The sequence below is a fragment of the Girardinichthys multiradiatus genome, chromosome 7 (genome assembly GCF_021462225.1).
Source record: "Girardinichthys multiradiatus isolate DD_20200921_A chromosome 7, DD_fGirMul_XY1, whole genome shotgun sequence".
NCBI lineage: Eukaryota > Metazoa > Chordata > Actinopteri > Cyprinodontiformes > Goodeidae > Girardinichthys > Girardinichthys multiradiatus.
In genome coordinates, this window is record NC_061800.1 from 26,318,730 (window position 1) to 26,333,070 (window position 14,341).

General features: G+C 39.0%; 3 protein-coding genes across 4 annotated transcripts in view; 2 read left to right on the forward strand and 1 right to left on the reverse strand.

Moving 5' to 3' along the window:
- Positions 1 to 516: 516 nt before the first annotated feature.
- On the forward strand, positions 517 to 4,675 carry dlx1a (distal-less homeobox 1a). Of its 2 annotated transcripts, none has more exons than XM_047369796.1 (4): positions 517 to 725; positions 2,203 to 2,808; positions 3,065 to 3,267; positions 3,412 to 4,675. In XM_047369796.1, the coding sequence occupies exons 2-4, from the start codon at positions 2,499 to 2,501 to the stop codon at positions 3,661 to 3,663; spliced, it is 765 nt and encodes a 254-aa protein (XP_047225752.1). In that variant the 5' UTR covers positions 517 to 725; positions 2,203 to 2,498; the 3' UTR covers positions 3,664 to 4,675. The 2 variants fall into 2 exon arrangements, with proteins under 2 accessions (XP_047225752.1, XP_047225754.1); XM_047369798.1 differs by having other exon boundaries at positions 3,068 to 3,267.
- Positions 4,676 to 11,104: 6,429 nt separating this feature from the next.
- Positions 11,105 to 13,260, reverse strand: dlx2a (distal-less homeobox 2a). Its single transcript, XM_047370602.1, has 3 exons — positions 12,763 to 13,260; positions 12,250 to 12,434; positions 11,105 to 12,126 (listed from the first exon to the last, which is right to left on the reverse strand). The coding sequence occupies exons 1-3, from the start codon at positions 13,082 to 13,084 to the stop codon at positions 11,803 to 11,805; spliced, it is 831 nt and encodes a 276-aa protein (XP_047226558.1). The 5' UTR covers positions 13,085 to 13,260; the 3' UTR covers positions 11,105 to 11,802.
- itga6a (integrin, alpha 6a) overlaps positions 11,842 to 14,341 on the forward strand; it is a 61,204-nt gene continuing 58,704 nt past the window's right edge. Inside the window, exon 1 of the mRNA XM_047370601.1 lies at positions 11,842 to 11,951. The gene's annotated coding sequence lies outside the window, so the exon portion shown is untranslated. The remainder of the gene's footprint in view (positions 11,952 to 14,341) is intronic.

A 14,341-nucleotide genomic window follows, 5' to 3' on the forward strand; every position in this document is an offset into this window, starting at 1 on the left:
ATTATTTTACATGTTTCCTCCAAATTCCGCCTCAATTCTGCTAATGGTTTTGCTCACAGCCGTCTGTAGATACTATAATCGTGGGAAAAATAATGACAGTTATCAGTCGCACCCACCAAGTACCCATAAAAAATCTGTCCTCTGTTCTGGAAGATGATAATTATCGGTTGTACCACCATTATCATTGTCGTTGTTGATGGAGAAAATCTTGAGGCATTTTTTCGAAAGTAATTCCAGGAGAAATCACTTCAAATTGGCCTATTTTAAGAGAGAGGGGGAACAAGGAGACCAAGCTTTGTTATAGCCTAATATTTCACAGAAATCTTTAAAGCTCAAGCTTCCGCAAGCCGCCTCACATTGTGGCGCACACACACACGCGCGCGCGTGTTGTGATGTCAGCGCCCGCATTTTTTGATAACACATTCTGCAACTTACTCGGTCTGTTTGCAGTTCAATTATGCAATTACGCTGATAATCGCAGTGAGGGAATTTAACAGCCTTTAATTTGTTATTCAGGTGGAGATGATGGAGGGACCGCGGATAGAGGAGCGGGGCTGCGCCTCTGCTCTGCGCCGACTGCGGCAGAGAAGCTGCGGTCTCCAGATGAATCCTGGGAAAATGAAGATCTGCTATAGACTTTGCTCCGCTTTCATCGTGAGGATGATGTCTGACCTCGGATGGCGCACATCTGTCTGCTTCTTCTCCATCACGTGATTCTTTACTAAGTAAGTAGACACTCTTTGACTTTAGTTGCTGATTAACACCAGGGGCGTTGCTAGACATAAAGCCCTACTGGGGCAGACCCAAATATAGAACTATTGGTACCCCTTGGAGAGTTACGTTTAAACTGTTTTTTTAATTTTCCCATTAAGACATTTACCAACTTTCTTTTGACTGGAAGCAACATTAATATTAATATTTTGGCGAGGCCCAGCCAGAGTACGGATCTGAATCTGATTGAGAATCTGTAGGGAGTTAAAGATTATGGTGATGGCTAGGAGGCCTTCCAACCTTAAAGATATGGAAATAAATGGTCAAAATACCAACGGGTACCTGCAAAAGACGGGTCAGCAATCATAAGATGGTTTTGATTGCTGTGATCTGCAAACAAATAATTTTCCATCGATTATATAGAAGGGTGTAAATATTTTCCAACATGTCATTTTTAAATTTAAATATAAACGGGTAATTAAAAAATAAATTATACTCTTTTTAAATAGTTTTTATTATTTGCCATTTTCTATCTCAAGCAAACTTCGTCGAATGTAAATACATTTAAACCTAATATCTACCGTGGGTGTGAATACTTTTGGGTTTAACTGCATATAAATTTGATTTTTTTTTAGATCTAACGCCCCAGGAAGCATACGGCCAGTAACGTCCCTCCCTTACTCTTTCCTTTATACTTTCCTTCCAAGCAGATGGACTTTTTTCCCGTTTTTTGAGGTTGATTATTCGACTCTTTTTCTTTTTTAGATGTGGTGACTTTTTTGTTAGAATTGACGATGGGCCTCAAAAGAAAATACAAGATGTAATTTAAAGCCTGCGACCATCAAGATTGCAAGACTGTCAATGTATAAACATTTAATTAAGTGAATCTGCAGCTTAATTTCAATTTAAACAAATTAGAATGGTCCAGTTGTACTCAAACCGAAACAAACAAAAGGTGATTGGGCCTCTTAGGAAACATTCACATGCGTCAAAAATCACTCTAGATCATATAAAGTATGAAGAAGAAAAAAATGTAGCTAAAAAAATGCATTTAATTGCATGTAATAGATTATGTGAAACTATTCTGATATTCTACAAACGCTTTAGGTGTCATAAATCATCACTAGGCCTATACCTGAGCAACAGCCTCGTCCTTCTACTGCAGGTGTAACTGACACCTCAGGTTGCTCTCCGTGTTAAATACATGACTAATTACCGACCTACTTATGAAAATTGAACGCCAGTGTTATGCTAATATACGCCTTCCTCCTGATGGCGCATTAGGAGCTTTAATCAAAAAGTGCTTTAATCAGACTGGCCATCAGACAAAGCAGCTGTGACTGGGAGGAAAATGTTAACTCCCTTATAGATGCCACCTTTAATGCTTGTATTACTATCATGAAATGGGCGCGCTGTTCGTAAAAAGAAAAATCACATCTTTACATGTCAAAAAACATCTGAGGTTTTGTGGTTTTTCCTTGACTTTGTCAGATTCCTCGGACCTCAGCCCCAGTCTCACCAATCGGCTTCTGTCTCGCAAAGAGTGGACCAATCAGCGACAGCCTGTGATGAATATTCATGAGTCCGAGATTCAAACCTTTGAGGGAGTTTGTGTCGGTCCACAGCATCACTCCCAGGACTTTTCCACAGGCGCAAACTGCATTTTCTTATGAATGGAAGGAGAAAAAATCAGGTCGGCTTAAATTGGGACCCATCCTTTCGCTGAGATCACAGAAGGAGGAAAACAACAAAAGCGGAGAGGAGACAGGAGGGAACCGCCAGAAGCAATGACAATGACCACGATTCCAGAAGGTCTTAATAGCCCTGCCTCAGGAAAAGCCGTTTTCATGGAGTTTGGACCCCCGAGTCAACAAATGTCTCCTTCCTCCATGTCTCACGGGCACTATCCCATGCATTGTTTACATTCTGCAGGTCACACGCAGCACGACAGCTACAGCCCAGCCTCGTCCTTCCCCAGATCTTTGGGTTATCCGTACGTCAACTCCGTCGGCAGCCATCCCAGCAGTCCATACCTGGGTACAGTACAGACTTACCAGAACAGTTCGGGGCTCACACAGACACGACTGGAGGACCCAGGTAAGCGTGCAGCGGCATCTTTGGTCATTTATTACATTGACTTTCTCTGTTTGTTGGATTATTCCGCACTGACTGCGCGGAACAGATGTGAAATTGGACTCACCAATTATTTATTGCGTAACGCTATAAACAATGTATGCAATTAAGGGTAATTATACCTAAAGTACAGCCTGTAAAACTTGTGCTTCAAGTGTTCGCTCTTGCATAGCAGTGCAGGTCGCAGCTGCCGTCAATACATCTTCTTTGTCTCCCCCAGCAGCACCAGAAGCTGAGAAGAACACAGTGGTGGAAGGCGGGGAGGTGCGATTTAACGGCAAGGGGAAAAAGATTAGAAAACCAAGGACTATATACTCCAGTTTACAGCTCCAAGCGCTCAACAGGAGATTTCAACAAACCCAATACTTGGCGTTGCCGGAGAGGGCTGAGCTGGCAGCGTCGCTGGGTCTCACTCAGACACAGGCAAGTTTAATAAAATTATCAAATAGCTCCACAATAATAGCTTATTATTATTATTATTATTGTTGTTGTTATTAACGTTTAAAACCGCATGCGTAAATTGTGCGTAATTTGTGCGTAAAACATTTTTCCCTCCCCCCCCCCCAGGTAAAAATTTGGTTTCAGAATAAACGCTCCAAATTCAAGAAAATAATGAAGCAAGGCGGCAGCACAATCGACACCAACGTTTTAGCCACCGGTCGTGGACTTTCCACTGGCTCGCCCACCGTGGCACCGGTCTGGACATCCCCGACCACCGTGAAGACTTCGGTGGGCACGACCGGCTCTTACATCCCCAGCTACACCTCGTGGTACCCGACCACACACCAAGAGTCTATGCAACAGTCGCAGCTCATGTGAGCAGAGACTTCAGCGTCAGGATGGTGACGGACCCCGCAGCCGCCCGAGCGCGGCCTCGGCATTGATGATGCTCCACTATAAAAGCTGCCGCATCCCGCGAGCTGACACGGAGGCCTCTACCTGCCGGCGAGCAGTCATGAAGGAGGGAGAAGCAAAAGAGGGGGAAGCTGAGAGGGCGAAAAGGCGCACATTGCACCCACGCACGGCAGCAAGTCCGTGGCAGCGGGAATCAAAAGGAAAAAAAAGGATCAGCATTTCGTGGCTGCTGTTGTTTACGTTTTGTTTTTGTTTTGTTTGGTTTTTTTTTAACTCGAATTGGTGTGAAGAATTCTGCTGTTGAGCTGTAGGCTACATGTTTATGAGAAAAAGCTTTTTGTTTACGCCAGATGATGACCTACAACCCCGCGTTAACACCTAAAAGGCCAATCAGGCCACAGCAGTGAAGGCTTTAACCAAATAACTGATCCCAAATACCACCGGTCAGGTCGTCATGCTTACAGCATAACTCAACCAGAGTAAATACGTCGCTATGTTGTTTCTATGTGTTTGTTATTTAAGTTAAATTATTCAGACTTGTCTGTGTTCATTCTGTATGCGTGTTTGAGATGACAACCCTGTGTTGTTGTAATGCTGCACTAACGCAAGCAGAGCTTTTCATTGCCGTGCCCCGACGTTATGTGAACAAATGTAAAAGGACAGCAGATTCGCTGTTTCTGAGAGAAAACAAAATATCCTGAGGACGAGCAGCTATAACTTATCACTGTATTTTGTATATAATTTTCAGATTCGGCTTTTTCTTTTTGTGCTGTGACTGGATACGCTGTGAAACAGGGTTTTAGGCTTTTTTTTCTGTGTAAATTACTCGTCGACATGTGTTTTAGTCACCATAGAAGATATTTAGTTTTGTATTGATCACTTTAATTTATTTAACTGTTTCTGGAGTTTTTTTTTTATGTACATAAAAGTGCAAAAGTTTTTGAAAGCAGTAAAATATGATTTAAATTAAGTTTAAGCACGGTGTCTGATTCAACCCTCTCTTCCTGTCCTCATCCTACTCCTCCTCTTTGCCGCAGCGCCGTGCAGCTTTAATGCGAGCTGACACAAAGCAGGATCATGTTGGCTGTTGTAGCAGACACCATGTGAGCTGCAAAAAAAGGAGCCCCTGTTTAGATTATGACCGTGTTTAACAATCGCCCCTACATGCCTTTGTGCAGCTTCTGCTCAGTGACTGCAGATGCGATACCTCTGGAGAGAACTACACATTAGAAATCATATATGAAAAATGTGCATCTGTTCTTGATTATTAAAGTATCTTTGCTACATATTAACATGGAGATTTAACAGCAGAGCTATTGATATTTTTCTCAGTTTGCACCATGATATAGATTATTTATGTTCAAAATCTGTAAAAGCAAAGCCAACGGTGCAAAACAATGTGAACGACTATTTGGTAAAAGAAAGAAAGAAAAAAATATATATATAGGCTTCTTGGTGAAAAAAGAATGAATAAGCATGCGTCATATAAGCATTTAAAATACGATCCAAGTTCACATTTGTTTTTGTTAATATTAAAACAGGTGAACAGGTCCTACAAAACCGGAAAAAGCTTAAAAAAGCGTAAAGATAGCACGAAATACACTGATGTAAAGGAGTAATGTATTTATAATGTATATTAAAATACTAAGGGGGATTTATTTGGTGGGGTAGAATGGAAAGAAAAAGAGCAGGCAATACTTGTTTTTTTATTTTTATATTTGCAAGAAAAATAAATACTCTCCTTTATATAATTATATAACAGTATTTATACTTTGTTGGAAATACACTGAGAGATTAAACGTATTATTTATTTATTTTGTACAAACCGCATGCGTAAATAACACCATTATTATTATTATTATTATTATTATTATTATTAGCTACAGACAAATAAAGAAATTAAAAATGGTTTGGCCTTTTTTATCATTCCTTATATTCTGCTTTTGAATGAATTCAAACATATTTAATCCTTTGTGAACAGTCCACTGCATATCTATCTGCTTATTTAAGATATATCACTGGGAAAGCAGGAGCACTGCGGCATAAAATCTGCCAACCTACTCCCAGAAAAGGCGCAGCTGCACACCCAAGAGGGTCAGTGTTATTTCGCTGTATTCTCCCCTTGATTATTCGAGTTGAGCCCATCAAACCCGGCATAATTACAGTAATTTCGCCCTTATTTATTCTAATGCAGTTTCCTACCTCTGAGGTAATTATGAGCAATTTTTTTCGCACCAAGGATCTTTTTGCTTTAACAAAAGAGAATGTGCTCTGAAGGAAATTTTCTGCTGCAAAAGAAGAAAGCGAAATAGGTGAGCTGCCATTTTGTCACTGTACCCTTAGACTAAGCCCAATGTGTAGCTATAAGACTGACAAATTGCTTGCAGGTGTACATCCCCGAGTTGTCAATGCGGAGAGGCTTCAGAAATTAGCTAGGCACAATGTCAGAGTAACGACTTTACTTCTCTTTGCATGTATCCGTTTTTGAAGATTTGCAAAAATAATAGAGGACCCTTTTTACTGAGGATTTACAAAACTGCACAAGCATGAGCTAACATTTATTCCATTTTATATACAAACATTAGCATGTTCAATGCAGACTTTCACCAAAAATACAAATCATGTCTGCAATGAAAGATAAAAGTCTAAATTTCTTTTTGTTTGTTATTAAAATGCAATCAGGCGTCAAGGTTAAACCTGAAGAATTAAGCATTAAACACTCACCTTTCAGTTTAAATCTAAAGCTCCCCTCTCAGCAGCTGCTTGAAACAGCATGGCTGCAGATGAGCATAAAGCCTCCCGGCAGCACAGACTCCAGAACAGCGCTTTAAATCCCCACAAAATGCGTCCCATGTGTCGGTCCAATGCTATAGCTGCAGAGTTCAGAATATGACTGAAAATCTCTGCTTTATTTCCCCGTTTTATAGGCGACGAGGGGGAAAAATTGTAGATTATTAGCATAAATGTTTACTCATTACGCTGATGACATTGTGCACTCGAGATCTTGGTAATCTTTGGGGGAAATTATGAGTAATTTTTTTAAAATTTAAAGCAGCAGTTACCATGCAATTCAGGCTAATTCCGCGTAGGCTCCACACGGATATAATTATCGTTGAGTCAAGATGTTAGGCTAAAAACTATGCATTGATATTCCCATTTATTATGTACATACAACTTTGACAATGTTGATGCTTGAAATAGCGGGAAATTGTCTTGTGTAAAAAATTACAGCCCATATTAGGACATCTAAAATTGCGAAGAATTATATAGTAATTGCAGGCTTTCAGATTTGAAAGCCGGAATGCTCCAACCAGAGCAAATGTGGATGAAATTACAGATCAGGGTTTAAATGGGGATAGGGGGGTATGTGGCATTTACAAGTTTCCCATGAAAAACGCAAAACTATAAACCACAACAGCATTAAATGGCAGTCAGAAACAGAAAAATACAAACTTACCCTGCAAATATACCTACTGATCATGAAAATCTGCCATCATGAACATATTTCTGGGCTACATAAATCAGCTGCCAACTTACTGAATAAATTAAAGATATAGAATGTAGTCAGCACTTTCATACATGTCTTAGGACACAACACAGGCTGGCTGCATGGCTGGAGGCCTGTCAGATAGTGTCAGCCCCCCAGGAGGTGGAGGGCTGGGATGGAGGGTGGGGGTTTTCATCATGTAGATATAACAGCTGACATGGTGCAGTCCTAATTATGTACAAGGAAAAGATTCCACTTTATTGTCTCTAGTCGTTTAAATGTAATAATCTTATAAATCACCCATAACCTGACTAATACATGCTCTACAGTCAAGTGAAAAATCAATAAAATTGATGAAACGATTTGCATACATTTTATTTGGATGGTTTAAATGGTTAGTTCTGTGTAGAAAATGTCTAACTACCAGCTAAAATACAATTAAATAAAATATTTAAATGTACCTACTCAGCCAAACTAGTTGAACTTTAACTCAATAATACAGTAATTTTGTTGTTCTGGTTTGTTATCATGTTAAATGTTTGGCTCATGTATGTGATTAAGGCTCCAAGCATGCTGAAATAATAGAAAAACAAAAACAAAGCAAAAAAAAAAAAAATGTGTAATCTATTTTAATGAATTAGCTAGGATGTCAAACCTCTTTCCGATTACAACCACAACTACAATGTGCCATTCATTGGAAATGTCATCTTTGTGGTTAAGAAGCTAAGCTTGCTAGCAACTTTGATCTTAGCATTATCGCTGCTGCAAAACCAGTTAAAGCTGTATGCAAACTTAAAATCAAATTCTAATAAGGTAATATGTAAACAGTTCCCATACCACAACAGGAAATATGTCAGGTTCACTGATGATAACTGCCACAGAGTTAAGATATTCAGCTTGCTAGCAAGATTAATTTTAGTGCTGTCTCTAAACAACTTCACAGTGGATAGTTTTTCTAATCTATTTTTTTAATCTATTCAAACAAAGTAGCATGTAACCATTTTCCCTGATAATGATGATCACTGCTAAAATGTGATCTTAACAGACATCTTGTGCATCAGGATTAATAAAATAAGCTTGCTAGCATGTTTTACTTTAGCAATAGCACAATTGCTAAACTAGCTATAGTTGGAACCAAACTTGTCTCCTGTCTATGTCTGCTTTAGCACAGAACGTTTCTCAACCACAAGTTTTATGACGATTTTAATTAAGCAAATATATAAATTTAAAAAACAACCCATCAAAGCATATCAGTCTTACCGCTCTCTGCTGGAAACCACATGCATTGAATGAAAATAATGGTTGACCACTTGAGTTAATTTCTAGTCAAAATGTTTAAATAGCATTTGTTAAACCCACAAAAAACTTAGTAAATATTGGGATTTAACCATTACTGAATACTACATTGTCAAACCTGATTGAAATTTTAATTATTTTAATAAATATTCAATACTTTTTTAAATTCTTTTTTATAGTGCATTGTACCACCTGGGGTCATAATAGCTCATTTAACCATCTAAAAAATGTAAATAACATGTTTAATATATAAAATATCTTCTGTGTGTGGTAACTTCAGCCTCAAGACCTGTGTCTATGTTATCCCCAATCTACATGAATAATGTGGGTCAACTTGCTCGTCTTCAGAGATCAGAGGCTTGTTGTGAGACGTGAGAAGTGTTTGCCTGATGGTCTAGTTAACCTCCAGGCTGTCTTGGATCTTGTTCCCATCTCCTTTTCTCTTGTAAGGCTGAGTTCATAAAGTGTCTGGGGGGAGAAAACAAGGCTCCCTGACTCCACAGAGTCTGAGGAGCTTGTCTTCTTTTTTCGCCCACCCTCATCTTTCCCCTCCGGCATGCCAGCTTGCTGTAACAAATGATGCCTCTGGTTTCTGCTCTGCTAAACAACTGTTAATGGAAAATAACAACCACATACAGTTCAAGAATCCCCATAAATTCTGCCAACAAGGGTGGTTTTTGAAGAGGGTGTTTTGCCCTCTGCCCAAGGCTGCATGACCTTGGTAACAACATTAGGACACAAAATAAAAGTTTCACTTACAAAGCAAACAATTTTCCATTACTTGTTTGCAAACCATAAAATGTTTTTTACACTGTGTAAGCATTGTAACTACACTGCAGTTAGCTTGACACTGAGGTTGGTGACTGATTTGCAGCTCACAAGTCAGAATGAAGTTAAGGTCATTATTTTTTTATTAATATTTTTATTTTTTAGAATTTGGATCACATGTTATCATTTCATACAGAATCCAAAATTCCTAGACTGATTAGCCTTTCCTTATACAAAATTTGAGATTCATAGAAGCTTTATTCTGTTTATGAAATGCAAAAAAGATCATTTTCAAAGGTTTTTTAGCATAAGCACCACCTTGGATTGAGACAACTGTAAAAAGCACAAAATATAGTCAGGCAATCTTTGTCAAGCCAGTAGTGAACTGCTCAACATTTTACTTATTCTTCCATTTTCTAATAAGTTACAGAATAAAACGGTTTAAGAATATAAATATTTTTTGAATAATGTCATCTATTGGAGCTGTGGGTGTGCTGGTTATGTGTGGGGACAGTGGGGTTGGGGTACAGAAGATTGGGCTGGCTCAGGGGGGCATTCATGCAAGATTCATCGCTGCCTGCCAGTGTTTGTCATGAAGATTAAATATGTAAAAATAATTACACAAAACAGCATGGTTTATTTAATTAATGGGGTTAATTGGAATAATGCTAGTTTGTTAGTTTAACCCAAATCACCCAAGCTAACCAACGGCCATGGTTACTTACCAAGCTAACTAATAGCAAAGATCTAGTAGCGTAATTGATTTGCTATAACGTTTTTAGCAGCTACAGGTGTTTACAGTTAAGTTGTCAAGGAGTTTCCACGTTTAATGTGGGAAATGTAGCCAACCTAAATTTGCAAAATAAACAACTGTTTAAAACGTATCGTTTTAATTGTGTAGCACATGTTAAATAACCACGTTTGATTTCCCTTCTAAAATATGAAAACAGTTTGATAATTTGGCTGTCATGGTATGTTGTCATAGCAAAAGAACGTTAATTGCCATTCATTCGTAAAAAATATATATATTTAGTTTTCCAACTTTGCAGACTTATACTTCCAAAGTTCTTGTTTTAAATGAGCTAAAAATGTCAACGTAACTTTAGCTAGCCTAAACGTTTTCTCACTTACGTCAAATTGCCTAAGCTAACCAATAGCAACTGTTGCTAAGCAACCTAGACCATCCAAGGAGACGGACAGCTAACACCTCTCATCAAGCTATAAATTCCTTAAGTACCTAGGTGTGTTTATAGCTGTATGGTTAGAGAATTTATTTTGAGAATGAATGCATTCGGTAAGTAATTTAATTAAATTCTGTTAAATTAATAACCATTTTCCTTTTAAAACCCTTTGGAAATGTTTTCTCAATCACAGTTCTTATAAATAAGAACTCAAAGCTAATATGCTTGCTTAGAGTGTAAGCTAACAGATACCATTATTGCTCAACTGTTAATTATGTTAGATTCTGCGGGTGTGTGCAGCTGTCTAATTAAGCAGTTTCTGTATTTCATGTGAAAAGTGTAATCAATAAAGCTGAATAAATCAAATTATTTCTTTTAATGCTACTTTTAAAGGTGCAGCAAATGTTTAATCGTGACATTTGACTGTATTTCGGTAAGCTATCAGACTATCATGATATATACAATTAAATATAATTTAATAAAAGTTTATGAACTAAATAGAGGATTTCAAGTTTTTTGAATTTTCAATTATTTTGTAATTCGTTGTTTTACAATCAAAATAATTAAACAAAAATGTATGTAAAATGTCTGTTTTAAAAAATAGTCATCTTATAAAGAATACATTTTTAAACGAACCAGCACACTAACTGTAGGCTAAATAAAAAGCTGAATGCATAATCACAGGAAACATTTTATTTAAATAACGTCTGACCATATATGAAACACTGCTAAAATAAATAAGACAAAAACACAATAAAATGCAATCCAAGTTAATCAGGGGGTGGAACAATCAGTAGCTTGTACGGTGATTAATGAGTTTGCACCAACATCCTTAAGAGAAGATTCAGAGCAACATGGACTGTAAAAAAAGCTGTGATAAAATAGGCTATTTACAAAGACATTTAACCTTCCTGTATATTCATATCAACTAAGCTATTTGAGGAGTGAATACGCTATTTTCCCGCAGAACAAAATGAGGTCATATTGCAAAAGGCACGATACAGTTAGGATATAATTTGCGCTACATCTGTGACAGGCTGTCCTGATGTCAAAAGTCGTTTTTTTGTTGTTTTTTCAAAAAATGTCAAAAGAAAGTGACGTCCGCGTAAAGGTAGGCTCGTGGCCAGGTTGTGAATGCTTTGGGTAATAGTGGTTCATTCATCCCTCACACGAAGAAAATAAATAAATACAAAAATAAGTGTAGAAATCTGTGTCTATCACTTCACCAGCATCAAAACTAGTCCATGAACCTGTCTTGCTTCGTTCATTTCTGCTAGTTTCTGCGCGTAAAGACGCACACGAGGTCTGTGAAATCAAGGTATTGGCATTTTTTTATTGTCCGTTTTAAAACCAATGTTTTGTTTTTTTGTCTCAGAATATCGTCCCAGCGCTTATGGCTGAGTTGTGGTGATGCTGAACCAGAGGAGGGTGCAGATGCGTTGTAGAGTTCGTAGTTGAATACCAGGAGTAGTTTGCCAAAAACGACGAAGTCGTGTTGGAAGGGCTGCCGCTGCTCTGAGGTAAACTGGAGCCGACACTGCTCATTCTCGGAGTCTGTGGAAAGTCCCAGGCGGTAGTCGGCGGAGACGCGCACGGAGGAGATTCACTGGAAGCAACGTGTTGCTCTGGGGGAATCTCTCCGCTTTTCCACAGCTTCTTGAACTTGGATCGGCGGTTCTGGAACCAGATTTTGACCTGAACCGGACACAGACAGCAATACCGATTAACCGATGTTCTCCATGCTTAAATTTCTGTTCGTCAGTTTAAATAAGAAAGTTGACATTTGACAACACAAAGCCGAGTCTCAAATTCACCCACCTGTGTTTGCGTAAGGCCCAGTGAAGCTGCCAGCTCGGCCCGTTCTGGCAGAGCCAAATACTGGGTCTTTTGAAACCTGCGCTGAAGAGCAGCCAGTTGGAAGCTGGAATAAATGGTTCGAGGTTTCCTGACCTTCTTTGGTTTTCCATTAACCATCCGGATTTCTGGCTCGCTTTCTTCTTTCTCTAATGGGAAAGTCAAAAGCAATTTAGGTCTTTCACGAAAAGGATTTTGCAACTTTGGGTTAAAACTTTTTTGCACATTAGCAGCGGTGTCGGTTTGCATGAAACAATTAAACACACGTAATTACCTAGATCCTCCAGTTTGATGTTTGGGTTGAAAATAAATCATTTATTAAAACAGGACGAAAGCAGTTGTGTAAAACAAAACGTAGTCTCTAATCATAACATAATTGGTATTGTGGAAAGTATTATTAATTTGTGCATCAGAAACATAATAAACAAATGCGTAAAACTCGCAAAAAAGCGTGCACTGTCCAATAGGAAAGATTACCTGTCTCGGCTGGAGTAGGAGAGGAGTTGGAACCGTAAGAGCCGTATGCACCATACGAAGAATTAAAGGCAAGGTCGTATGACTTTGCGTTAGGATATGGGACAGAGCCCGTGGCGCTGCCGTGGTACTGGTAGGAGCCGAGCTGGCCAAAAGGAGACCCAGCGCAATGGCCTGGCTGCTGGTTGTTGTAAAAACTGCTGTCCGTCGCCGTGGAGACCGGCAGAGTCGGGGACTCCTGCGATTTATGCAAGCTGTGGTAACTGTTTGAGGTAATCTGGTTCGAATGCATATCTGCGTTCAGGTTCTCAAAAACCCCCGTCATCTTGGATTGGGAACACCGCAGCTTAGGAGCCTATGCGCGCAAAAATTGCAAAATTGCTAGAAGGAAAAACTTGACGAGTCAAACCGTGAACCTTTTTGTGAGTCAAAACGCATCCCCGTAAAACTGTGGCAGGTGTGTCCTCCTCTCAGTGGCCTGTGATTATCTGCCACGGTCGGCGGTGGGAGCGCATTTATGTGAGAGTGAGAGGGAGATCTCCTGTGTCTGAGGCAACCAATGAGTAAGGGCTCCGCGGCTGACTACTCCCCACGCCAGTCTCTATTATCTGCTTAGGTCTGTGTTTCCTGGTTGTCTGCAGACATTATAAAGAATTAGAATAGAAGAAACACAAAGGTCACAAAGGATCAGGATCATTGTTTATCTTTTCTCCATGTTCAGATAAGCTAAATAAAATGCAGTGAAAATAAATATTATGAATAGGAATCACCACACTGATGCTGCAAATTGATCTTTATTGGCTTTTCTTTTAGTTCATTTTTATCCCAAGTTTGTGCTTGCAACGCCGTAGCAGTCTGGATGCCTTTATTTAACGTCCAGTATCTGTTAAATCTAATGGATGTATTTGGTATACCCGGTTTATAGGCCTACAGAAAGTAAAGTATAAAGGGCGAGGACCAACTGGCATACAGACGCGCTGAGATTATGACCCTGGGAGTCATAATAAAAGCTGAAATATACAACTGAGTGTAACTATAGCGCCCCCAAGTGCTGAAATAAGTAAAATTTCTTTCATTTCCATTTTGCGCTCATTTTTCATACTTCTTACAAGTAGAGAGTAGGCATCCCCTGTGGTCTTGTATGGCTATATTAATTAACCGGTCCATATTTAATGTAATCCTATATAGTTTTTGCTGTAGACAGTGTGATGTTTTGAGCTGCCTAAGCAAATAAAATAAACGTATAAGTAAAATAAATCATTTGTAATTAGATGAATGGTACAGGTGCTTTTGTTGATTGCCACAAGATGGCGGTATAGTTCCTTTTAATGTACTGCACGATTTTGTTTAGTTTTTATGAAATGCCAGTGGTTGTTAAAGTTAACATCCAACCAACCATTCATCCATTCATTGCCTATACCCACTTATCATTGCAGAGTTGTGGTGGGGCTGGTGCTTACTCCAGCAGCCATTGGGGGAGAGTCTAGTTAACACATCATAACAGATCGTTTTATCAAGTGTTTGTTTAAGCTTCACCAAGAAGTCCAGACCACTTAAGGGACTCAAACTGCCTGTACAAAAC